The 24,816-nt window shown below is 46.7% G+C and overlaps 1 protein-coding gene across 4 annotated transcripts; it reads left to right on the plus strand.

The window, feature by feature from the left end:
* The first annotated feature begins 515 nt into the window (after nucleotides 1–515).
* LOC127593006 (interphotoreceptor matrix proteoglycan 2-like) lies at nucleotides 516–24,346 on the plus strand. Of its 4 annotated transcripts, XM_052054192.1 has the most exons (21): nucleotides 516–913; nucleotides 989–1,156; nucleotides 6,092–6,258; nucleotides 6,352–6,380; nucleotides 7,081–7,113; nucleotides 7,517–7,572; nucleotides 10,461–11,782; nucleotides 11,875–12,024; nucleotides 13,551–13,609; nucleotides 13,707–13,727; nucleotides 13,829–14,082; nucleotides 14,190–14,251; nucleotides 14,320–14,536; nucleotides 15,774–17,245; nucleotides 17,317–17,536; nucleotides 19,639–19,849; nucleotides 20,193–20,381; nucleotides 21,224–21,419; nucleotides 21,677–21,756; nucleotides 21,946–21,998; nucleotides 22,133–24,346. In XM_052054192.1, exons 1-20 carry the CDS (start codon nucleotides 835–837, stop codon nucleotides 21,977–21,979), a joined length of 5,019 nt encoding a protein of 1,672 aa, XP_051910152.1. In that variant the 5' UTR covers nucleotides 516–834; the 3' UTR covers nucleotides 21,980–21,998; nucleotides 22,133–24,346. The 4 variants fall into 4 exon arrangements, with proteins under 4 accessions (XP_051910152.1, XP_051910123.1, XP_051910133.1 ...); XM_052054163.1 differs by having other exon boundaries at nucleotides 516–1,156; XM_052054173.1 differs by having other exon boundaries at nucleotides 516–1,156; nucleotides 22,197–24,346.
* The last annotated feature ends 470 nt before the right edge of the window (nucleotides 24,347–24,816 follow it).

The following is a 24,816-nucleotide window of genomic DNA, read 5'->3' on the forward strand; positions in this document are numbered from 1 at the left end:
ACAAACATTAAAATTTATGGGGCATAATTCTCAAAGGTATATTTGGCACAAACATTGTTGGTGGCGGCAGCACGCATCAAGTCCACTTTTGTTCAACTTGAATTGGGGGCTTAGTCAAGGCAGATAGTCACGGTATTTATAATGGCTCATAAATGTTTTCATAAATTATAAACAGTAGAAAACACAAATCCCTTCCCCTCTGCTAGAAAGCAAAAAAAAAGCAGCAAAAGCCTACTAGAACACCTGAAATTGAATTGGGATTGGCACTTTAAATGGAGCCAGGCAGTTCCATTTAATACAAGTTTGACTCGTTCATCCCAGTTATAAAAGGGTGTGCACACTAATGCAACCCCACTATTTACTTCTTACCCCTCTTTTCACTTCAGTCTGCCAGAGTATCGGCCAGACTAAACTATAATCATAATTTTGTAACATCACAAAAAGTTGCCATTTGATCAGGATTGTGTAGACATTTGGTAACCCCCCCCCCCCCCCCATGGAGCAAAAATAATAATAATAACGTCCACTTGTTGCATTAGTTGTTGATATTTTGAGAACTGTAATTAAAATAAAGAAAAGATGGACTCTGGAGGCATTTAACCACTGGGTTATTTGACACATCGAAGAAGCCGGGTCAAGTAAATAACGTCTGCCCGTTAACGCTCATCCAGCCCGACAGCTTAACAAATAGGATTAGAGCTTCCATCTGCTCACCTGAGACGAAGCCACCCGGCGAGCTGCGTCCCTCCGCCGCCTCACCAAACCACGTCTGGACAAGGGCGAGCGACGTTTACACATGAGCTGAGGACGTGAGCGGCGGCCTTGGCTTCGATTATGGCGGGAAAGCATCGCGGCTTGTGGTTATGGGCGTTGGGGCTGCTCCTTCTGTCTGGCTGCGTCAACATGGACACAGGTCAGTTTCTCGCCGCGAAAAAGCCTCGTCGCTCACCCTGTCGTGGGTCACTTTGTGCTTCCTCGCCGCTCTCAGGCGACGAGACGGAGGATTCATCTGAAGACCTGCGGCTTCTGTTACGGCATCACGGATCCATGCCCCGTAGGAAAAGGAACCTTCTGTTTCCCAGCGGAGTCAAATTTTGCAGTCAGGAGACGCTCGACCAAGCCGTCTCCAACCACCTCAACTACTTTCACCTCAGAGGTTTGTCACAATTGTGCCGAGCGCCGCGATGACGTTTTAGACTTGCGTCTGCGCTGAAAATGCGCAAAGCGCTTGTCTTAACCAGCTTAAAAACTACATCTGGCATCATTAGAAGCACGTAATGGTGGAGAGGTCGGGGGGTCACACAAAGCCAAACGGTTAAGTCTCCAATATGTGGGTCACGAGATTTCTCGAAGCTGTGCTAACCGTCTTGAAACTGAGAGCTACCTCTTGGGCACCGATTCATACAAAGAGATACCGGTTTGATACACGCTTCCGAATTTGCTTCATTACCCTTCATTTTATGTTCTTAGAAAGCGCTGATGGTGTATTGGTCCAATCGCCGGACTTGTTGTCCTGGCGGCGTGGTTGTGAATGTTTGTTTGTCTCTATATGTGCCCTGCGACTGACTGGCGACCAGTTCAGGGATATAGTCTGCCTTCTGCCCAAAGTCAGCTGGGATAGGCTCTTTCTAGATTAAGATATCCTTTATTTGTCCCATACAGTGCTATCTATCTATGTATCTAGCTAGCTAGCTGTCTATCTAGCTAGCTGTTTGTCTATCTATCTATCTATCTATCTATCTATCTATCTATCTATCTATCTATCTATCTATCTATCTATCTATCTATCTATCTATCTAGCTATCTAGCTATCTGTCTATATAGCTAGCTAGCTGTCTATCTATCAATCTATCTATCTATCTATCTATCTATCTATAATAATAATAATAATAATAATACATTTTATTTGTGGGCGCCTTTCTAGAAACTCAAGGACACCTTACAACAAGCAGTTAAAATCACGAGTACAATGTTAAAAAACTACATCAAATAAGATAAGAAAAAATACAACAAAATAAATAAATAAAACAATGGCTTTATGGTCTGAGTGAATAGGCTTGTCGAAACAGATGTGTTTTGAGGCGGGATTTGAAATGTGTTAATGAGGCTGTATTACGAAGGTCAGCGGGGAGTGAGTTCCATAGCTGGGGAGCAGAGCGACTGAAGGCTCTATTTCCCATGGTGACGAGGCGAGCAGGGGGGACAGAGAGGAGGACAGAGGAGGAGGAACGAAGAGAGCGGACAGGCGTAGGGATATGGATGAGGTCAGATAGGTATGGAGGGGCTAGGTCATGAATGGATTTGAATGTGAGTAGCAGGATTTTATATTGAATGCGGTGTAAAATGGGAAGCCAGTGGAGATGTTGGAGGACAGGTGTAATATGGTTTATGTATGGCGTGAGTGTGATAATGCGGGCGGCTGAATTTTGGACCAGCTGAAGCTTATGGAGGGTTTTTTGAGGGAGACCAAACAGAAGGGAATTACAGTAATCGAGTCGCGAGGTGACGAGGGTGTGTACAAGTATAGCAGTGGACTGAGGAGTGAGAGAAGAGCGGAGCCGGTGGATGTTTCGAAGATGATAATATGCAGAACGAGTGATGTGGTTGATATGTGAGGTGAAGGAGAGGGTGCTATCAAGGATGACACCCAGACTCTTGACCTGAGGGGAGGGGGAGATGGAAGAGCTTTCGAAGGGAATGGAGAAGTTGTTTATTTTGTTTAGATTGGATTTAGTGCCTATAAGGAGGAATTCAGTTTTATTGCTATTCAGTTTGAGGAAATTTGAGGTGAACCAAGATTTTAATTCCTGCAGGCAGTTGGTTAGGGAGGATGGTGGAAGTACGGTATTAGGTTTGGTAGAGATGTAGAGCTGGGTGTCATCCGCGTAGCAATGAAAATGAATGTGATGTTTCCTGAAGATATTACCCACGGGAAGAAGATAGATTAGAAATAGCAATGGGCCAAGGACAGAACCCTGAGGAACACCTGAAGTGAGGGGAAAGGGGTGAGATCTAAAACGTTTGAGCTGGATAAACTGGGTGCGGTCAGAAAGATAGGAGCGGAACCAGGAGAGGGGGATGCTGGTGATGCCAATGGAGGAGAGTCTGTCGAGGAGGATGGAGTGAGAGATGGTGTCAAAGGCTGCACTAAGGTCAAGCAGGAGGAGGATGGCGAGTGAACCGGAGTCAGCAGAGAGAAGAAGGTCATTGCATATTTTGAGGAGGGCAGTTTCAGTACTATGGAGGGGACGGAAGCCAGATTGAAATTGTTCGTATAGCTTATTGGAGGAAAGATGGGTGTGAAGTTGAGCAGCTACTGTTTTCTCTAGAAGTTTGGAGATGAACGGAAGGTTTGATATGGGACGAAAGTTGTTCAAGTCGCAGGGATCAGAGCCAGGTTTCTTCAGTATGGGAGTGACAGCAGCAGTTTTGAGATGAGATGGTACAATGCCAGTAGAGAGGGAAGTTTGAATAATGTTAGTGATGAGAGGGGAGAGGGCCGGGATAGAAGCTTTGACTAAAACAGTAGGGAGAGGGTCAAGCTGACAAGTAGAGGATTTGGACTTCTGGATTAAGATGGAGATTTGGTGGACAGATGGGGATGTGAATGCAGAGAATAGGTGGGTAGGAACCGGGGAGAATGGAGAAGGAGGGTTAGGAGCAGCTGAAGGGGTGAGTTGCTGGTGGATAAGTTGGATTTTGGATGTAAAAAATGAGGCCAGAGTATTACAAAAATCAGTGGAATAGAGATGTGAGGGAAGAGTGTCAGCAGGTTTAGTGAGTTTAGAAATGAGTGAAAAGAGTGATCTGGGGTTGCCTTCATTGGAACTGATTAATCCAGAGTAGAAGATTGATTTGGCTTTGGATATTGAGTCCTTGTAATGGAGAAAGTGGGTAGTGTACATTTCTTTATGAATGGCGAGTCCAGTTTTTCTATATAATCTTTCAAGTTGACGGCCTTTTGATTTAAGTTGTCTGAGGGTAGGGGTAAACCAGGGTGCTGTTTGGTTGAAGGAGACAGTTCGGGTTTTGAGTGGGGCCAGGATATTGAGAATGTTATGGAGATTTGTATTGTAGTGTGTCAAAAACTCATCTGTTGTAGAAAGACAATCAGTACTGGGGAGGTTGTTGATAAGTGATTCTAAATTGTCCGGGTTAATGTCCTTGATTTTACGGAAATGTATAATGCGTTGTGGGTTGGATTTGAAAAATGACAGGTTAACATTGAATGAAAGCAATAGATGATCTGTGTATGGGAGGAGATCGGTTTTACAGTTTGTTGGTGATAATCCAATACAGCAGATCAAGTCCAGAATATGTCCTTTACTGTGTGTGGGAAAGTTGACATACTGTTGAAAACCAAAACTGTCCAGACAGGAGGTAAAGTCTTTGGTAAGTGAGTCATTGATATTGTCCATGTGTATATTAAAATCTCCTAAGAGAATCACATTTGGTGATAGTGTATACAGATGAGTGAGGAGTGTAGTAATGTCAGTGATAAAATTCTTGTTTGGTTTTGGTGGACGGTAAATAGTGGCAATCAGTGTGGGAGTTGATCCAGAGAGCTGTATAACAGTTGCTTCAAAAGATAAAAAAGCAGGCACATTTACAGGTGCAAATTTCCAATCCTCGCGCAGAATCATCGCGAGGCCGCCTCCCCTCCCAGTCGTGCGCGGCACAGCGTGATAAACAAAGCCCGGTGGAGTAGCTTCATTAAGAGTACCATAATCATCTGGCTGCTGCCAGGTCTCAGTCAGACACAGAATGTCAAACTCACGGTCTGTCAGGAGGTCGTGGACGAACTGGCCCTTGCTCGTAAGGGAGCGGATGTTCAGTAGGCCAACGTTGACAGGAGTGCAGCTGCGAGCGACCGCGATGCTATCCGACCTCGGGACGCGTGTCAACACAGAGGCATCCGCACGGCGTCCGGTGTTCTTCCGTGGGCGGCGAGCGGTGGACCAGAACGACCTGATGGAGCTGGAGTTGTCGTATCGATAGTTTCGGCGTGAGCCCCGGTGAGTGCACCTTCGCCGGGGCACGTAAAGGATGTCCGGGTGTTGGAGCAGAGCAGGCGGTGGTGGACCGTGTTGATTAAAGTTGAGTTTGAGCTCAGTGGCTGCATATTGGTGAAGCGCTTCCAATGAGTGGTGGAAAACACACAGAGCGAACCAGAAGAAAGCAAGCCACTCACAGCTGATTGACATAGCCGGACCGGAGTAATGAAGTCGGGAAGCGGCAACAGTTAGTGGGTAAGCTAGCCGCTAGCCGCAACTCAACGACAACTCAATACTCGATGACAGGTAATGACAGTTCGGCCGATCGAGTGTGGATTGATCATTGTTCACTCGGTGACCATAAAAGCAGGTCGACATAAAATATGTCGGCTATAAAAGATAAAAAATTGACATGAAATGGACTTAAAAATCAAAAAATCACGGGGAGTAGCGGCGTCCAAAAATTCGCCAGCGTTCACTCCGGAAGTGACGTGCATGTAGTGACCTAGTGATCTATCTATCTATCTATCTATCTATCTATCTATCTATCTATCTATCTATCTATCTATCTATCTATCTATCTATCTATCTATCTATCTATCTATCTATCTATCTATCTAGCTATCTAGCTATCTGTCTATATAGCTAGCTAGCTGTCTATCTATCTATCTATCTATCTATCTATCTATCTATCTATCTATCTATCTATCTATCTATCTATCTATCTATCTATCTATCTATCTATCTATCTATCTATCTATCTATCTATCTATCTATCTATCTATCTATCTATCTATCTATCTATCTATCTATCTATCTATCTATCTATCTATCTATCTATCTATCTATCTATCTATCTATCTATCTATCTATCTATCTATCTATCTATCTATCTATCTGTCTAGCTATCTGTCTATATAGCTAGCTAGCTGTCTATCTATCAATCTAGCTAGCTAGCTGTCTATCTATAATTTTGTTTGTTTTTCCCCTAAAAATGGCTCCTTACCACGTGGTCTATGTGGTGCGACCCGGTCCCCCCCCCCCACGTGACCACCATGTTGGTGACTCCCGGTTCAAGCGCTTCCGTTGTGCTCCAGTGTGCCAGGAGACGATCTGGGAGGCCTTCAAGATATTTTGGGACCACCTGCCGGAACGTGACCAGTATCGGGACTGGGTGGGCCGTTGCATGGATGGCTCCATTAGCATCAAGGAGATTGGGAGGTTCTTCAGTCAATCGGAGGAGCACCTGCGCCTCATTCGCAGCGTGAGTCGCCTATTCGTTGTGGTTTTATGTGGCCCCGAATCATGTTTCAGATCTTAAGATTGTTGAACAAGGTTCTCTGGATGTTTCTTTCAGAGAGTTGGCATGGCGGCGCCCATAAGCAGGTCAGTCTCTCATGCTTTATAAGAAAATTTCACATGACCGCTATTTCTATATTAGCATATAACACGGAGTGATGAAACAACAAATCCCTTGACCCTGTGGGACTCTCATATTTGTGTTCATTTAGCACAGGGGTGTCAAACTCATTTTTGTCGCGGGCCACTTTGGAGTTACGTCTTCCCTTTGGTGATGTAATCATCACATCGCGTTATTACTTGTACACAATTAAAATGACGGATTATTAATTTTGAAATCAGTCAACTCTTTGTTTGTTGTTTCTTCCATTATTCTTCAAGTGAGTGGAAACCGGTCACAAAATTATTCCGGTACAGATTTCAGCAAGGATCACAGAAGCTGACCACATACGATTTGCTTTCGCGGGCCACATAAAATGACATGACGGGCCGGATCTGGCCCCCGGGCCTTGCCTTTGACACCCGTGATTTACCATGTTTCTTGGTCCTTTTTTTGTTAAGAGCGCAGGGTTGTGGTTCCGTTGCATGTCCGTGGTCTCCATGGTCCGTTAGAGCGGAAATATTTGCCCGTATTTGCTTGAGTCTCGATCGAGCGTCCTTCCGCAGAAAGTCAGAATTGCAGACACAATGAAAAAACAGTCGAGGAGCATGTTCTTCAAAGTGCGAGCTCACCAAACGTGGATGTCCTGTTGACAAAACGTGTGTTGTCTTTCCTCACCCGCTGCAGTGTTCCAATCAGCTCAGGCCTACCTCTGTGCAGGTAGGCCTCCATGTGTCCATTCACAAGAGATGGCAGGCTGGACCTTTCTCTTGGTTTTTTTTCTTCATTTCGTTATGTGGTGATGACAGAAAATCTTAAATTCAATATCTGCTATGTTGCTATGACTGGAGGACATGGCAAGCAGAAAAAAAACCTGACTGTCCATGTAGAAATAACTCATAACCTGAAATACGGAAGGTTCCTTTTGCGACAAAAATCAAACGTTCAGTGTTGTACATCTCTGACTATCCCTTTCCGCTGCTTATGGTTGCTTCACGCGTACATTTATGTGAACGCTCCTAACTGCGCTCTGTCGCTTGGCATACATTAACGTGTGAAAAAAATTAGACGTAACGAAACAGTTTTGTCTTCTCCAATTTGACTTTGTGTTTGTGTCCTGTAGTTCTGGAAGTTTGTCCGGCATTCCAGTTGGAGGACTTTTGACCAGCGCCCAGCCAGGTAAAGCATCACCTGACACCGTGAATCTTCTTTCACGTCTTTATGTATAAGAGTACATTTCTTAGTAGTAGTAGTAGTAGTAGTGGTACTGAACTCAAGTCAAAGTAGTGGTTGTGGGAGGGATTGTGGTCGTGGTATGAAAGGTACAGCGGGGAAAAAGGAAATGGGAGAAAGCGACCAGAACCATTGTCACTGTGATAATGATTGTTAATACTCAAAGGTTATTGTTAGCATAGGGCGGCACCGGCGGTCCAGTGGTTAGCGCCTCACAGTGCAGAGGTACCGAGGTTCAATTCCAGCTCCGGTCTCCCTCTGTGGAGTTTGCATGTCCTCCGGCTCTTGGCCAAAGTAAGCTGGGAGACGATCCAGCTCACCTGTGACCCTGAACAGGATAAGCAGTGGAAAATGAATGGGTGGATGGTCGGCCGGATGCGTTAATTGGAGGAGTAAGTGTTTCTGAACGAATCTGTTTTGAGTGTTATGGTAGAATGGCGGCACAGTGAGCTCACTGCGCAGAGGTGCGGGGTTTGATTCCGGCTCCATCCATCCTGTGCGGAGTTTGCATGTTCTCACCATGCCTGTGTGGATTTTCTCCGGGTGCCCCGGTTTCCTCCCACTTTCCAAAAACATCGTGCGGTAGATTGATCAGGCACTCTGAATTGTCCCTAGATTGTGATTGTGAATGGTTGTTCGTCTAAATGGTTGCGTTATCTCCGATTGGCTGGCAACCGGTCCAGGGTGTCTCCCGCCTACTGCCCGAAGACCGCTGGGATAGGCTCCAGCACACCCGCATCCGGCTTGAGACTAAGCGGATTAGAAAATGTATGGATGGACGTTATGGTCGATAGAAGTGAGTACGTGGTGGGAATGGAGCTGCTGCAGGACCAGGGTGGTGTCATGAATGCAGGGGTCTGTCAGGGCTAGCGTTTTCAGCGGGAATTAAGGGGAAGCTCAAATACACCAGGTCTGTAGTCGCGCTACGGATGGGGATTTCGGTAGTTTAGCGGTGAGGCAGCGGCCCGGAGTGTTTCTCAAATGGAACTAAGTGCAGCAGCAACCTTTATCGATCCAAGGCACACATTTTAAATTAGAATAAATCTGACGGCGACTCCACCAAACAAAATTGAACAAAAAGAGCATGTCATTGTTGTCCCCGTTGCTGGATGCCGCCGGTACACACAGTCTGAATTCAAACCGCCGCAGAGAGAGAGAGAGAGAGACGGGCTCCATGTATCATCAGACACCCCCCCCCCCCCCCCGGCATTCTAGGCCTACGGCAGCTTATCTCGGGGTTGACCCAGGACAAACCTGAGTCAGCCCTGACCAGAAAGATGAATACTCGAGTCTGCTTTTAACGAGAGAACGTTTGTTTGCCTCCCAGATGCACGATTAATCCCTCCAACAGAAAATGTGCCTGATCGGTCATTGTTGTCATCATTTCACGTAACACATGAGCAGCGCTGCGCCAATAAAAGACGTACTAAACCAATTACTTCTCACTACATTAGCTGTGGTCTTATTAAAAGCTCTGATATGATTGTGACGTCTGCATTAAGTAAGAGTTACTTAACAGTTGCTTAATAGTTGACTGTCATGTTATTTTATACTACATTTGTTGTGCAGTACAATAAAACCGTTTGAAACTACAGTAATGGGGGGAAAAATCTATGTTAATAAAATGTTGAATTACTCTATAATATATCCATAATATATATATATATCATAATATTCCCCAACTAAGATTCAAGTTTGGAATCGACACAAAACCAGTGTGTCTGTGTGCGGCGTACCTCAGGGGTCCCCGCCGGGACCCAGAAAGTTTGAGAACCGTTGCTCTTGTAGCTTCATAAGCCACCACTTTAGTGCCTTACGACGAGGTGAATTCTAATTTACATTCAAAATTTTAAAGGGAGCCAGCGTCGTAAAGTTGGCACAGAAGAAACAACTCCTCTTCTGCTTGTTCGAGTGCTCGTGCCACAATATTTAGGAACCAGCTGGAGAGTCTTTAGCGATTTGATGGAGCAGCCTGCTAAGAGAGAGTTACAATAATCCAGGCTAGAGGTCACAAGGATGCACTAGTTTTTTTTTTTTATCCAGTTCCTTGAATTCCTAGATTAGTCACTTTCACTCGTGCTTTCTCATCCGGACCGAAATTCCTCAAATAGATGATTTTAGTTTCATAGAATCCCACAATTATTTGGCTTTTGTTTTCTTGAGAATCTCGGAAACACGCAAAGGGTGTATGTGGGCCTCATGGGCTGCTACATCTTGAGGGGAGGGCTGAACTCCAGCTGTCCATTTGTAAAAACGTTTCCCTTGGGCTTGGTTTGGTTCCAGAAAGGAACATTTCTGGTTTTGTTGTAAAGCGGTCGATAAGGGAGAAAAGTTGAAGAGGGGATGGTGGAGAGGTGCTGCCGGTTGCCGTCCACATCATAGTAAAAATTTCTATTCACAAAAAAAGAAAAAACTTTCCAGAGAGGGAGAATCGAGATGTTTCGTCAACTGGAAGTGGGACGTGGAGACGTGTGTTTTGTAAAAATGTGCGTGCAAGGTTGAAATCGGTTAAGATGGTCGGTGTCCACTTCCACCCCACAAGCAGGAGCAAGCAGTGGGCGCCGGAACACATGCGCCCTTCTGCCCAGAATAGCTCATTAAGCCTATTTACAGGCCACAGCCTGGTCAATGGCCGACCAGAAGATGAAGCGTTCCCGAGCTTAGTGCGACACGAGTACCAGGGGTCATCGCAACCGACCCGTGAAGTCTGGCTTTGGTAAAAAACGGGTCGAGAGCCACTCGGAAGTTTGGATGCTCGCAACATTGTTGTCGGATGACATCGGTGCGTTATATTTCATATTTATTTTTGCCTGCCTGGCATTTTGCTGTTGCAGAAACCCCTGGCCAAAAGGCCCCGACTTGGAAACCTTCAGCCTCTGCACACGAAGAAGTCCTTGAAGAGGGATTAACAAAGACTCCCGTGGAGTCGACCTTTGACTCTGTTGTTGTCGGCTGCGGTTCCAATGTCAAAAGCCACTCTGACAAGACCGCAAAAGATCCTACTGATGCTATTGTCGAGCTAATCTCTAAGCCGACCGTCCAGGCCCCACAAGACTACAGTCGTCCAGGGGTCACCGCTTTCACCGAGGAACGTCTTCCAGATCTGTTTCTATCAGACGTGCTGACTGAAGAAACACAATTGGAAAAAGAGAAAACCGGTTCGACGAAAGATCCACTCGAAATTGCCGAGGATGCCACAAGTGAGGAAGAGCCGACGGTGGCTCCTAAAGAGTCTGTCAAATTAGTCGATGAGGCACGAGAGGAAAGCCTTGTTGAAGCTACTGAAAAGCCAGCCGATGCGCCCGTTCTACCTGCAGAGGTTATCACGGAAACGCTGGAAGAAGAACATCTGGCACGTGATATCAACCTTGGGGAGGAAACAGATCCTTCAGGAGCAAAATCTGTGGGAGGTGAAACTGGACCTGGAGTAGCTGGCACAGACCATGCGCATCTTGACTTCACATCTGCAGAGAAGACACCCGAGCCCGGGGCTGAAACTTTGGAGGAAATGGATGACAGGATACACATAACAGAAGAATCCACATCAAAAAGTTCCGAACCTGAAGATCCGGTCAAGGCAATCGAAGCGAACATTGGCGAGGCACATGCTGAGTCTGATGATGACGTAAGTCCGGTTATTTCTGTGGATAGTTCAGAGAAATTACTGCCAGACACTAAATCGGAGTTGCCGGAAGTTATAGAAGAATCTCCGGAAGACTCGGAATTGGGTCGTCCTTCGGAAATGACCACGCGGAGTTCTGCCGTCGAAGTTGATCAGGCGGAAAAAATAGAAATAGTTCATGAAGTTGAGGAGGAGCTTGCAGGTAAAGATCTCGGCCCACCTGTCTCCTCTGAGGATGACGACTCCCCGGGAAGTGTCCGGTCCAGTCCTGCGGAGGTTCCTCCCGACGCAGTCCAGCTCATCTTGACAACGGCGGAAGAAGGAATACGCACAGTGGCACCCGTCCACGAAACGGTCGTTAGATCCACTGCGGAAAGTGACGCCGTGGTTGAGGCTACCCCGAGCGGCTACGTGCCAGCCACCGCGACGTACATCGTGGAATACAACAACGGCAATTTCCCAGATTCCACAGAGAGCCCCCTGAAGGCCGATGACAACTCGCTACGTTTCCCTTTTGAGGATCAGGAGAACTCGGTGAGTCAGACGCATCGCAGATCACCGATTTTCAATTTTATTTTTATTTTTCGACTTCACTAAACTCTTCCCATGTTCTTACACGCATTCAGCTTCATAATGAAATTGACAACTTCCTGAGGCCTCCGAAGGACCAGATGGTGGAGCTGAGCATGACACTGAGGGAAGAATCATATACCGGAGCTCTGAGAGTCCCGAGCAGTGTCCACTACCAGCAACTGGTTCGACACTTTATCCGCAGGGTACGTTGGTGCGCGAGCAAGTTGAGCTTCGTGCCAAAATTGTTTCAAATTGGTCACCAATTTTTCTTCCAAAAAGTTCTTTACCGTTCGAATCTCACGACGAAGCGAATCTGTACGTTATCTCGGTCGTTCATTAAAACCGTATCCAATAAAATGGCCGCCGAATGCGATGTATAATACAGTATAAACATGTCAATTACAAATACAGTCAAACCTCGGTTTTCGTCCATAATCTGTTCCAGAAGGCTGTTCGAAGACCAAAATTGTTCCAAAACCGAAACCACGCTCTTTTTTAAAATAAAAATGTTTTTTTGAACGTGTCTGCTCACAATGGAAAGCAACACGAGGAAGCGTCACTTCCTCGTGCAAGGAAGGTGAGAGGAGTCAAATGGTGCGTTCAAGTGCGCTCAGTTTGTTCCAGAACTGAAATGTGTTCGTCATCCGAGGCATTAAAAAAACTCGAAATTTTTGGTCGAAAACCGAATTGGCTGAGAAGCGGGAATGTTCGAAAACCGAGATTTGACTGTATATGGAAATGAAGAAGAAAAATATTTTTATCGGACATGAAACAAACAAGTGTAGCGTTCCGACGTCATCTCGGAAAACATTCAGCCAGCAAATGAAAAGTGCCTTCAGGACTCCACTTCAGGATTTGTCGAGTCCCAAAGCCGTTTACGATCTACTTTCGATCCGTCGGCCTCGAACTCTGGCCGTGATTTTGTTGCCGTTCGGGACGATTGTCGAAATCGTCAACCAATTCTGTTCAAAACTGTTGCGCGTCTTCTGGGAGAGTCTCCTTTTCGGAAGTGGGAGACCATTTCAGCCTTCGCAGTCTACGAAATTTCCTTCCGTTTACCAGACGTGTTTTTGAGAAGGACAAGAGGGGAGTCCCGCGGTGTACATTTTGTTCATACGCAAGGTCGCGGTGGCAGTTTTTCCTTATTTTGGGGGAAAAATCTGCTCGTATGATCACCTTGACGTTCTAAAGGTGTTCGTTGGAAGCAAAACCGTCAAACGGAAAACGAATGACCTGAAATCGGGTCGTTGAAATGTGAACAGGTGGGGTGGGGGATGTTGAAAAAAAAAGTTCGACTGTATAAACAAGGGCGGCCCTGTAGTCCAGTGGTTAGCACGTGGGCTTCACAGTGCAGAGGTACCGGGTTCGATTCCAGCTCCGGCTTCCCTGTGTGGAGTTTGCATGTTCTCCCCGGGGTTTTCTGCGTGGGTTTTCTCCGGGTGCTCCGGTTTCCTCCCACATTCCAAAAAAAACATGCGTGGCAGGCTGATTGAACACTCTAAATTGTCCCTAGGTGTGAGTGTGAGCGTGGATGGTTGTTCGTTTCTGTGTGCCCTGCGATTGGCTGGCGACCGACTCAGGGTGTCCCCCGCCTACTGCCCGGAGACGGCTGGGATAGGCTCCAGCACCCCCCGCGGCCCTAGTGAGGATCAAGCGGTTCGGAAAATGAATGAATGAATGTATAAACAAGTCATGACGCCAATCTTTGTCGACGGTGCTTTCCGTCCAGGTCAGAGACGCCTTTGAGAAGCTGCCAGGCTTCAAGAACGCCTTTGTCATCGAATTCAGGTGCGGATCTTGTTACCCTGAAATAATTGCAGGCAGACTTGTGTTTAGAACTTTTTATTCCAGTTTTTCTGCCATTCCTTTTTTTCTCTGTCATCAGACCTCAAAAGGACTTGGAACGGTAAGACCGCATCCTTAAAGAGTAAAAACCCGCTGCAGGTGCAGGAAGCCAGGAGGTGAGACAGCAGGCAATCGATTTCTGCTTGGTTGTTGTCTTTTTAGGGGTCTGGTGGTTCATGTCCACTACGCCATCACTTTGGCGGCCAGTGGTGAGGGCATCTCCAACGCCACGATGGATTTCATCAGGCAGCAGAACAACCTGGTGGAGAAGAGTTACCCCGCGGCTGCCGAGGAGCCAACCGTGGTTTACACCATCACAGACTTCCGCAACTACATCACGGAAGCTCTTCGCAAAGACAACGTGCTGACCAACAGCAGTCTGGGGACCCGCTCGGATCCGCTGCCGCTAGAGAACGGTGACTGGAAGCGGGAACTCGATCTTCGGAATGAGAGGAGTTGCCACTCACCTTGATCGACTTCACACTCACGAGGTGTTTGAAATGTACCGTCTGTGTCCCCACAGCTGGAAATGTGTTATCTCCGGGGGACCCGACAAGTCGACCGGCCGACCTCTACGACAACATGGTGACTCGACGGCTAATTCCGTCTTTGGGAGTTGTGAATGAGTTAATCGGTGATAATCATCCGGACAGGATAACGTCCTCGCTGCGGAGAGACCACCCGACGCGCCGAGTCACGAGATGGAGACCGCGGACGGTTTTCTGAAGAAAGACGACTTCCTTTTCGAGTCGTGGAAAGGCACAAGGGGCGAAGCGGTGAGCGAGAATGACGTCCTCACCGTGGATGAAAGTACGACGTTTCCACCGAGCCCTGAGGGGATACCAAGTCTGCTGCCAAACGGACAAGACTGTGAGTTATTTTTTGGGGGGGATCATTTCCCACACGTCTACTCATATCGAGTTCTGTTCTACGCATTGTCAAGTCAAGTCAAGAGTATTTCTGGAGCACTTTCAAACAGCCATCGCTGCATACAAAGTGCTGTACATGGAGCGATTTAACATACACAATAAACAGTAAGACGAATCGGTACTAAAGGCGGTAGAAAGCACCAAGCAGTAAAATCAAGAGCAAATCTAAGTCATGCTGAGTCGAACGCCAAAGAATACAAGTGAATTTCGAGGCGCGTTTTGAAGATGGGCAGCGAGGAGGCTTGCCGAATGTTCAGTGGGAGGTCATTCCAGAGAGAGGGACCAGCAACAGAAAAGGCTCCATCCCCTCTGAGCCTCAGTTTAGTTCTTGGTACTTCTAACAAAGACTGGTCCACAGACCTGAGGCGCCGGGCAGGTGTGTAGGGGCTGATGAGCTCAGAGAGGTACGGTGGCGCGAGATTATTTAGAGATTTGAAAACAAAGAGGAGGATCTTGAAAATAACTCTAGAATGAATGGGGAGCCAGTGAAGGGATGCCAGAGTAGGAGTCATATGCTCCCTCTTACGAGTATCAGTCAAGAGGCGAGCAGCGGCATTCTGGACCAGCTGAAGGCGCTTAATGGAGGACTGGCTGACTCCAAAGTACAGGGCATTACAGTAATCGAGCCGGGATGTGACAAAGGCATGAATTACTGTCTCAAAGTGTTCATGTGAGAGGAAAGGTTTTATTTTGGCCAGCTGTCTAAGGTGAAAGAAGCTTGATTTAACAACGGCACCAATTTGCCGATCGAGTTTGAAATCACTGTCCAGTTTAAGGCCCAAGTTTGAGACCGTTGATTTCAGATAAGGAGGTAGGGGGCCCAAGTCTACAGGATGGAATGTACAAGGTCCACTGGGGCCAAACAATATCACCTCTGTCTTCTTTTCGTTGAATTTCAAGATATTTTGTGCCATCCAGGTTTTGATTTCTTCCAGACAGGATAGGAGTGGCCTTAATGAGAAGGCGTCTTTCTTGCTCAGTGGGACATAGATCTGGCAGTCATCTGCATAGCAGTGGAAGGGAATACCATGTTTCCTTAAGATGGAACCCAATGGGAGCAGATACAACGAGAACAGCAGAGGCTCCAGAATTGAACCCTGTGGAACACTACATGACAGGGGTGTCAAAACATTGTCACTCAAATGTTTTAATGTTGCATGCGTTCTTGTGATTGACAGCTGATGAAAATATCCAAAAGGAGGGTTTTCTCATGAACAATGAAGGAAACAAACCCTACCAAGAGGACCGCCAAGCTTCCAAAGCTCCACCTTCTCAGAAAGGACTTGAAGTCGCAATGGACATTGGATCCGGCTCCGGTTTCTCGGGAGACGGGCGGGAGGGAGTTCTTCAGTCTTGGGAACTTGAAGCAAGCTTTTATGGTGAAAGCCATCTCGAGGTCCTCCCGCCACCGGATCTGGAAGAGACCGATGAAGATGATGGAATCCAGGAAGTAGGTGAAACTCTCGATCTAGCCAGCAAAGAGGATGGCGTCATGGGTTCCCAGTCTACCCCACTTACACCTTTGCGCACACTTCCTCCGTTTGAGAACCCCTTCTTGGATCAGGTTTTATTTACACCGCACATCAGCACGGACCCCCGCTTGGCTACCAGCGGTCCGCCCGTATTTTCACCGAAAGGCACGTTGACGGTTGAGTTGTCGATGCAAACGGTGGAAGCATCCGGCCTCGATGAAGAGCCTCAGATGACGCCGCGGGATCAATACAATTTGGTGGCACTCACGGGCGCACCTCATTTGCAGACCCGGTCTAACGAGCACCCTAGTTTTGCGCCCGAAGTGGCAGTGACAAGCAAAACCACAAGCAAAATCACCGACGCCGCAGCGGCGATTACGTCTGAAGACCCCAACCAGACCGCACGAGGGCCAATGGTTGAAGAAGTAATCACAATTGCGGTTGAAGAATCGGACTTGGATGGTCTACCCGCTCAAACGCCTCGTGAGGAAATCTTACCCGAAGAACCGCCACTTTCAAAAACCCACCGCGAGGAGCTGGAAGTGTTTGAGGAGCAACATATCCCGTTCTCTCCACCGACGCCAGTGGTCGTTACCCTGGACGAAGACCTGGCCCTGGATGAAATCTTAGTTGTCACAAAGACCGCTGCTACCGCCCCACCTCCTGTTATCACTTCATCCCCCGTCGGTTCAGACCCCAACCCCATCGCCCTTTCCCCTGAGAAGGATTCCCCCTTCACTCGGGTGTCGGATTCAGCCCCCGAAGACGACGACTCACTTCATCACGAAGACCACGGTCTCTTTGGCACGGTGTCTTCAGAACTCAATGAAAACCCCCCGGACTTTGAAATCCTTAAAACGGAGACTTCGATGCCTCCGGCGAACGGCACAGAAGCGACGGAAATGCAGAGCGTCCAGCGCAACCCCTCGAGCGTGACGGACATCGGCGTCAGCCTCGACGTGTTCCCGTATGGCGGCGTGGTTACCGAAAGCGACAGCAGCGGCTACTCCAGCGGGGCGCGGGGCTCCGAGCTGGATGCTATCGCGCTGCCCACCAGGCCGATCCAAGCCCTGACGGTGTTCTTTAGACTCCGGGTGACCAACATGGCCTTCTCGACGGACCTTTTCAACAAGAGCTCCCCCGAATACAAAGCGCTGGAGCAACGGTTTCTGCAACTGGTGAGGACTGGTCCGCCACCGAGTTGAAAACCCGTCACGAGAATAACACGACGTGTATGCGTTTGTTTCAGCTGGTCCCATACTTGCAGTCCAACCTCAACAACTTCCAGAACTTGGAGATCCTCAACTTCCGAAATGGCAGTATCGTGGTCAATAGTCGGATGAGATTTGGCAAACCGGTTTCTCAAGGCGTTGCCAACGTCGTCTTCCTCATCCTCGAGGACTTTGCCAACACCGCCTACCAGACCATGAACCTGGCCATTGATAAGTACTCGCTGGATGTCGAGTCAGGTAAGACGGAGCCTCTTGCTCATTTGTTGGAACATGCGCACAGTTTTTTACCCAAGGATGTAAGAAATAACAGCCGGGCCGGTAGTCCAGTGGTTAGCACGTCGGCTTCACAGTGCAGAGGTACCGGGTTCGATTCCAGCTCCGGCCTCCCTGTGTGGAGTTTGCATGTTCTCCCCGGGCCTGCGTGGGTTTTCTCCGGGTGCTCCGTTTTCCTCCCACATTCCAAAAACATGCGTGGCGGGCTGATTGAACACTTTAAAATTGTCCCTAGGTGTGAGTGTGAGCGCGGATGGTTGTTCGTCTATGCGTGCCCTGCGATTGGCTGGCAACCGATTCAGGGTGTCCCCCGCCTACTGCCCGAAGACGGCTGGGATGGGCTCCAGCACCCCCCGCGACCCTACTGAGGATCAAGCGGCTCGGAAGATGAATGAATGAATGAATGAATGTAAGAAATAACACTGCGGATTGCAACCGAGGACAATTGGTCGGCGATGATGTTTGAGTTTGAATTGGAGCATGAAATGTCACAAAAATGACAATTCCATTGGACTTAAAATAGGTCAGCGTTTCTTAACCTGGGTTCGATCGAACGCCGGGGCTTCGGTGAGTCGGTCTCAGGCGGTCGACGGCGCCTCTGCCACGCAGAGTGAGACGTGCTCGACTCAGCGCGTTCATTCGTTATGATACACCCGCTTGGCCATCACTGGCTGCAGATGATCACATGACATTGCTTGTCCAATCAGCGCTGTGGGACAATTGAGTTCGGTCAGTCGTCACCGTGTGACTGTTGTGATAGTACGTCGTACAATTTAAATTTTTTAAAAAAGTATACTTATCTCCTGAAATGTTACTAACTTTTTTTCTTCTTTTAATAAATGTTAGTTTTTTTTAATATCTTGAATTTTTGTTTTAAATATATATATTTATTTTTCACTCATGTGCATATTAACTGGTAGGGTTCGGTACCTCTAAAAAGGTTAAGAACCATTGAAATAGGTCATTACTGTTCTGTTTTTTATAACATAAGCTGCTATTTTACCGAATGCTATTTTTCTTACTGGAAAAGGATGCGATTGAATGCCGCTGAATAGAAAAGAAACATTACGTTTGGGTAGTCCCAGCCGTCAGTCGCTGGCCAGCATTTGAAAGTGGCTCTGAAACTTGGCTGTGAAAGCATCCAAGGCATGGCCAGAGAAAGTGTGTAGTGCTGGAAATGGCTCAAAATTAGCCACTGGTACATAATATGCGACAGTGGGGGTGGAAGTGCGGCATGCCCCCCCCCCATCCCACACACACACACACTCACAATTAAAAACACTTTAGTTGGTGACTTAATTTAACACATGACGAATGGCATAACACTCCACAGATGCGATTGTATGCCAACATCAAAAAATACGTTTTCCATAGGATGTGCTCTGTAAGAAATATTAGAAGCATTTAGAAATAAATTTGCATTTGGCTCAATGTAGAACATTTCTCCAGCGTATTATTGGTACACTTGTATACAGTACTATAAACAGTATATATTTTTTTTTACTTAGTCAGACTTATTTTTAGAAGCACCACCCGCCACCAAAGCCGAAATGCCCGACAAACTCGATCGTGTCCATTTTGCGTATTACCATTCGGTCAACCGTCACTTCCGCCGAAAACTGTTTTTTAACGGTAATGTCGAGGAGGACTCCAGTCTGCATTGTGTCACTGCGTGCAAAGACTCTTGACACGCCATCGCTGCAGCGGTCGGGTCACATACGGCCGAGTTAATCTGTCTGGGAGGAACGTGAGCGGAACGGAGTCGCACCGGTTCAGCCGCGCCATCTTGGCGACCTCTATTTGCACACCGTCCAACCTGTTAAAAAAAAATAATGTAACCGTTAAAAAAATCACATGAGTACTTTTGCCACTCCTGTTGTCAAATCTGAAAAGTTCCATTTCTGGAAACGGAACTGTTTTAACCCAATAAAATCCATTTGATGAGTCAGGTAAATATAAGTCCAACTATACTGTACATACTTTTTTTTTTTTAAAGTGACGGGAGCTCAGCATGACGGTTAAAAGTAAGGTAATAAGAATGAGTCTTATTTTGTTTTGCTGTCTAGGTGACAACGCGGACCCCTGCAAGTTCCAGGCATGCAACGCCTTCTCGCAGTGTATGGTCAATCGCTGGTCCGGCGAGGCCGAGTGCGTTTGCGACGCGGGATATCTGAGCGTGGACGGCCTGCCTTGCCAAAGCGTCTGTGACGTGCAGGAAGACTTCTGCCTCAATGACGGCAAATGCGACATCATTGCCGGCAAGGGCGCCATCTGCAGGTCAGACTGCTTTGTTGCAAGGGCCGATTCGAGGATGGTGTCGCGGTGGTCTTTCTTTTGGAACGCGTCGCTTGTCAACATGTTTGGCAGGAAAAGCAGAGGGAACGTGACCTCTGACCCGATGTTATTTGTCTACTTTTCATATTACCGTACTTTCTTTCAAAGCCCTTAAACGCACCGCAGCCCCACAGTTCGGGACTCAGTTGTAACATCAAATCTCACGAAACATTTTCCAGTCTTAACTGTATGCGGTCCAGGCATGTTTAATCTTTCGCCTGAAGGTCACACAGGCCACACCGTGTGCGGTTTGCTCCCTTTCTTGACTTCTCTTGAACAACCGCAGGTGCCGCGTAGGAGAGAACTGGTGGTACCGCGGCGAACACTGCGAGGAGTACGTCTCCGAGCCGCTGGTGGTCGGCATTGCCATCGCCTCGGTCGCGGGTTTCCTTGCGGTGGCGGCGGCAATCATCTTCTTCCTGGCCAGGACCCTGCGTGAGCAGTATGACACAGAGGACATGGAGGATCCGCTGAGGTGAGTCGGGCGTGACTCGGGCGCGCTTGTTTTTTACACCAGTGAGAGCCGGTCGAGTGAGTTTTGTGGTCTACTGAACAGGCCCCCACATTTCACACTCAAGTTCATTTGTGGATGATGAGATCGTCGTTTCAGTATGCAGGGTTGCTTTGAGATAAGAGTGACATCACTTAAGCAGCCGTTTGGCAGAACAATTCTTCGAACTTCTTCTTTTAAAAAAAAATACAAATAAAAAAATCATGCTTTAAACTGCTTAATGCCACTCCCCACTGCCAAACCAAATGCACAACAAAGAGAATTACACGCGTCATGTCAAACACCAAATTGCTCTGCCTAAAGTCTGTTTAGCTTCATGCTAAATAAAAGAAGACTGCAAAACGCCACGGACGGGATAACGAAGAGCATTAGGTGTCGTAACGCTTTGGGCAATGAATTTTTAAGCATAAATCCTGGAGCAACACATGTAGACAGATAATATAACAATACTCCGAGGCATGCATTCTTTATCCTCTGTGAAGAATAACGAATATTTCTGCAGCTTACTGAGCGTTTTTGAGCAGCACAATGTCCATTGAATTGATGCCAAAAAAAAGCGTAAAACGACTTCCTTACATTTTATGTCGTTATGTTACAATTTTTTTTATACAACACAATATCGTTGGGTGCTTTTTTTTTTTTTTTTTTTTTACTACACCGAAAATATTCTGACAATCTTGCCAAGTGATTTTTCAAATACCTTCGGCTCACCGGTTTACGCTTTAGTTGAATTGATGACACCACTTCAAGCGCTTCGAGAAAGTCCACAAACTTTGTGCGAGTGACTTAAATGTTTTGTGTTGCAGACGAGGCGACAGCGTGCCAACTCTGGAACGTGCCACCAAATTTAACCCCATGTTCGAGAGCGACCCCGTCACCACCCAGTACTACCGTCGCTATGACGATGACTGTCCCCAGTACAGCAGCCCCACCGCCACATCGAATGAGCTCAGTAGCGAAGAAGTCCGCCACGTCTACCAGAACATGGCGCTCACCAAAGAAGTGCGAGACGTTTGCGGTTTGATCTCCATGTCTTGTGACCTTTTGCAATTTTTGTGTGCCGCATCTCACGTTGTTTTTGACCAGACGGTCACCTCTCGAGCGCTCTCATTGGACGACATCGTGCCGACCGAATACAGTACTTTGGAGAAAAAAAAAGTGATGTAGTGAAGCCGCGAGAAATGAATCGCGATATTGCGCAAAAAAAAAAAACAAAGCCATTTAGTGGATTCGTATCGCTGACCCTTGACCTCTGGCAGGAAATCCAGGAGCGTCTGAGGATCATCGAGCTGTGCGCCAGGGATCAACATTTTGCAGACTTTGTGCGACAGACACAAGTGTAAGTGATTCCACGCGAAAAAGATTTTGTCAGCATTCACTCACTCGAGCTTGAACAACTAATCCCAAAAGAACTTTGCTTCAATTGGGGGAAATCGACAACTCGCTCATTGATGCGACATTTTTGCTCTTTTGTCAAACGTCGACTGGTTAAACGTCATTTTTTTTTGGTTTCCTTTTCACCGTGCAGATACCTGGAACGCCGGGGCAGCTCCACCACATAACGGGTTGCAAGCTTAAGAGGTACTCAAGTCATGCTGGTCGTCGCTTTCATTTTATACTTGGGTTGATTCTATTTTAGTCCTCATTCCTTTACGCGGGTGTATTCTAAATCGATCATTGTCTTCCCTAATAATATATTTTTTTTTACTTTTCAGGGTGGCCCCAATGTTCCTTGTACCAATCACCATCAACCTGATTCATTTTATTTTTGCATTCTAGAATCTCACAATGAAGTAGACCAGGGGTGCTCAATACGTCGACCGCGATCGACCGGTCGCCCGCCGTCTGCTCCCAAGTCGATCGGAGTTGGGGAAATGGGAAGAAAAAAAAAAAATTGTGTGTCTGTGTGCGTGTTTTTTTTCTGTTAGTGTACACTGTACACTTAACATCCGATCGGTTTCACTTTCACGAAGAAAAAGTATTGGCATCATAAAATAACAACAAATAAAGCTATGGTGACCTTTGACCTACGGTGGCACGTGATCTCCATCGCCGGAGGTTGTGAGCAGTCAGCCTACGATAAGCGCAGTTGCGATCGATTTTTTTTTTCTTCTCATTATTATTATTCTCATTCAAAGTTTGTCTCATCTGCAATTGACCGATGGCACTGGCAAAGAATGTGAATCTGGAGCGCCATGAGAAACGTTTTTTAAAAAACGGTACACGTACGGACGATCGTTTCTGCACTTTTAACACGTGGCTCAAGTGCGCCTCGTGCCTCCGCGTCAGGTCTCCCGCTAAGGTAGACGGTGATTTCCTTTTTCACAAACTCTTGGATCGACTTGATTTTTCTGTTTGGCTCATGTCAGGGGCCATGATGGCTGTTGCTCATCATCGCATGCGCGTGTGTATGTGACCATATGCGTTGACGTGCGGTAGCGGGTCGATCGCGGGAGTTGGGTTACTTGAATAGTAGATCTTTGGTGAAGAAAACAAAAAAAAAAAAAGTTGGGCACCCCTTGAAGTAGACTGCCGTTCAAGTTAGGTTAGCTAGCATCTTTTTACGACAGACAGCTGCCTTTGTCTGCGACTGTGAAAGTGGTGACTTGGGCGGTCGTAGCTCCTGATTGGACAGAGAAGTTGATGAGTTTTTTTGTTTTGTTTTTTTTGCAAGTCAACTTTTGAGCATTGACCCTTTCCACGATCGTGTCTGATCTTTTGGTTGTCATTATCTGCTTGTGTCCGTTTCTTGTTCCATTTTGTCCTTCTGTATCGAACTTCACTCCAAGGGCCTGATTCACTGAAATGTCAAGTAGCGAGCATTAAATTGCATGTTCACTCACTCGAACAGATAAAAGCGGTGGCCATCGCCATCTTTTAACTCATTCAGTACCGGCCAATTCTAGACCAAGTCTGAAAAGACGTTTAAAAACGTCTTTGGGAGTGAATGGGTTAAAAGAGGGTTTGCACGTTATGGAACTGTGACGCTTTTCACCATGGAACAGTTGCTTCCACCGACGGTCATTCCTCCGACGCGGCTCGCGCTCCCGCAAGAAATGTAGCGATTTTTGTCCTCTTTCCAGAAACCTTTACCTCTTTGTTCCTGGGTTGGTTCTTGGGGCCGGCATGACACTTCCTCAGTGCCTTGGTCGCTCTGTTAGCTTGTGGACGCGATGCAGCTTGGGGCCCTAGAAACAAACTCATTTTGTGTTTCGAGCCGGATCGCTTCACCTGTTCCTCTTGGCTCGGTTCGGTCAGCCGCCTGCACAGGGCAACCATGCACCCTGCATGTTTACAGCAGTCATAGATTAAGAGTAGCCTGGCGATACATTTGCTTTTTCTTTTTTTTTTTTTTTTAAACGACAGCCTGGTGTCGCGCTTACAATTAACATGCTACATTATGATTTTATATATTTCTGTATATTCATGGTAATTTAGCAAAGGAAGCTGAAGCTATTGACTCACATTTCTCAAGATGGCAAATTGTGCTGGTTTGTTTGTTTGGTTTTTTTTGTCTGTCACATTAAAAAGATTTCAATGTTTAATGTTTCTAAATTCTGTTTGAAATGACCACATCCAACCTTTTTCTGGAACAAGGGTTCGTCAAGGCTTACTAAATGTTGTTATGGATACTGACCTCACAAAAATATCTTTACGGTCAAATTTGAGCAACCTAAAAGTCCTAACAAAGCCTCCCTGAAACAACATTGCACGGCTACGTGTTGTCTCCCTTGCGTTCTTTCCTTGTGGGTTTATTTGTCTAGACGTCTGTGCTTTGGACAAGAAGCAACCAAGCTGCTTTGCCGAAGATTGTCTTGTGTTTTGTATTGTGTTTTCTATCGGTCCAATCACAGACCAACATGACTGTCAGGTGTGTTTGAGCCAGCAGCACCCTTTTCTAAAATAAAATGACAATATTTTTTACTGCGTCTCCCCATGTCTCACTGACATTTTTCCTTGCACCCCAAGTGGTACTGTCTTCTAACCATCCGTTGATGTATTGTTTTGTTTTTTGTTTTTAAACTGAAACAAAATATGCATTGTGACAATATACGGAATAGTGCCCGAGTATATTTAGCTACATTTGAGTTGAAATCGATTAAATCTGTAATGCCTTTATTTTTGGGGGGGTCGTTGTGTCGCGTGCTAGGGTAGGTCCGTAATCAGGCAGATTAAATATTTGCTTGGCCGTCCTTGATATGTGGTGTGATTGCAGAGACACAGCTATTAGGTGTTGTTGTTTTGTAAACATCGCAGGGGGCAAACAATCAACAGACATGACGTTTATCTTATTTCTATATAATATAAAGAATTTTTGAAAATCTCCTATAGATACTATTTTTGATATTTCCTTTGTAATTGTTTTGGGATCTAATCATAATATTTCTCCCTCGCTCGC

The sequence above is a fragment of the Hippocampus zosterae genome, chromosome 2, assembly GCF_025434085.1.
Source record: "Hippocampus zosterae strain Florida chromosome 2, ASM2543408v3, whole genome shotgun sequence".
Classification (NCBI taxonomy): Eukaryota; Metazoa; Chordata; class Actinopteri; order Syngnathiformes; family Syngnathidae; genus Hippocampus; species Hippocampus zosterae.

Excerpts from the sequence above, each read along its gene's own strand:
- LOC127593006 (XM_052054163.1), top strand. The coding sequence starts at position 835 with ATGGCGGGAAAGCATCGCGGCTTGTGGTTATGGGCGTTGGGGCTGCTC. Across the intron at positions 11,783-11,874 it reads TTGAGGATCAGGAGAACTCG|CTTCATAATGAAATTGACAA; the intron begins GTGAGTCAGACG and ends ACACGCATTCAG. Across the intron at positions 14,252-14,319 it reads CCGACCTCTACGACAACATG|GATAACGTCCTCGCTGCGGA; the intron begins GTGACTCGACGG and ends TCATCCGGACAG.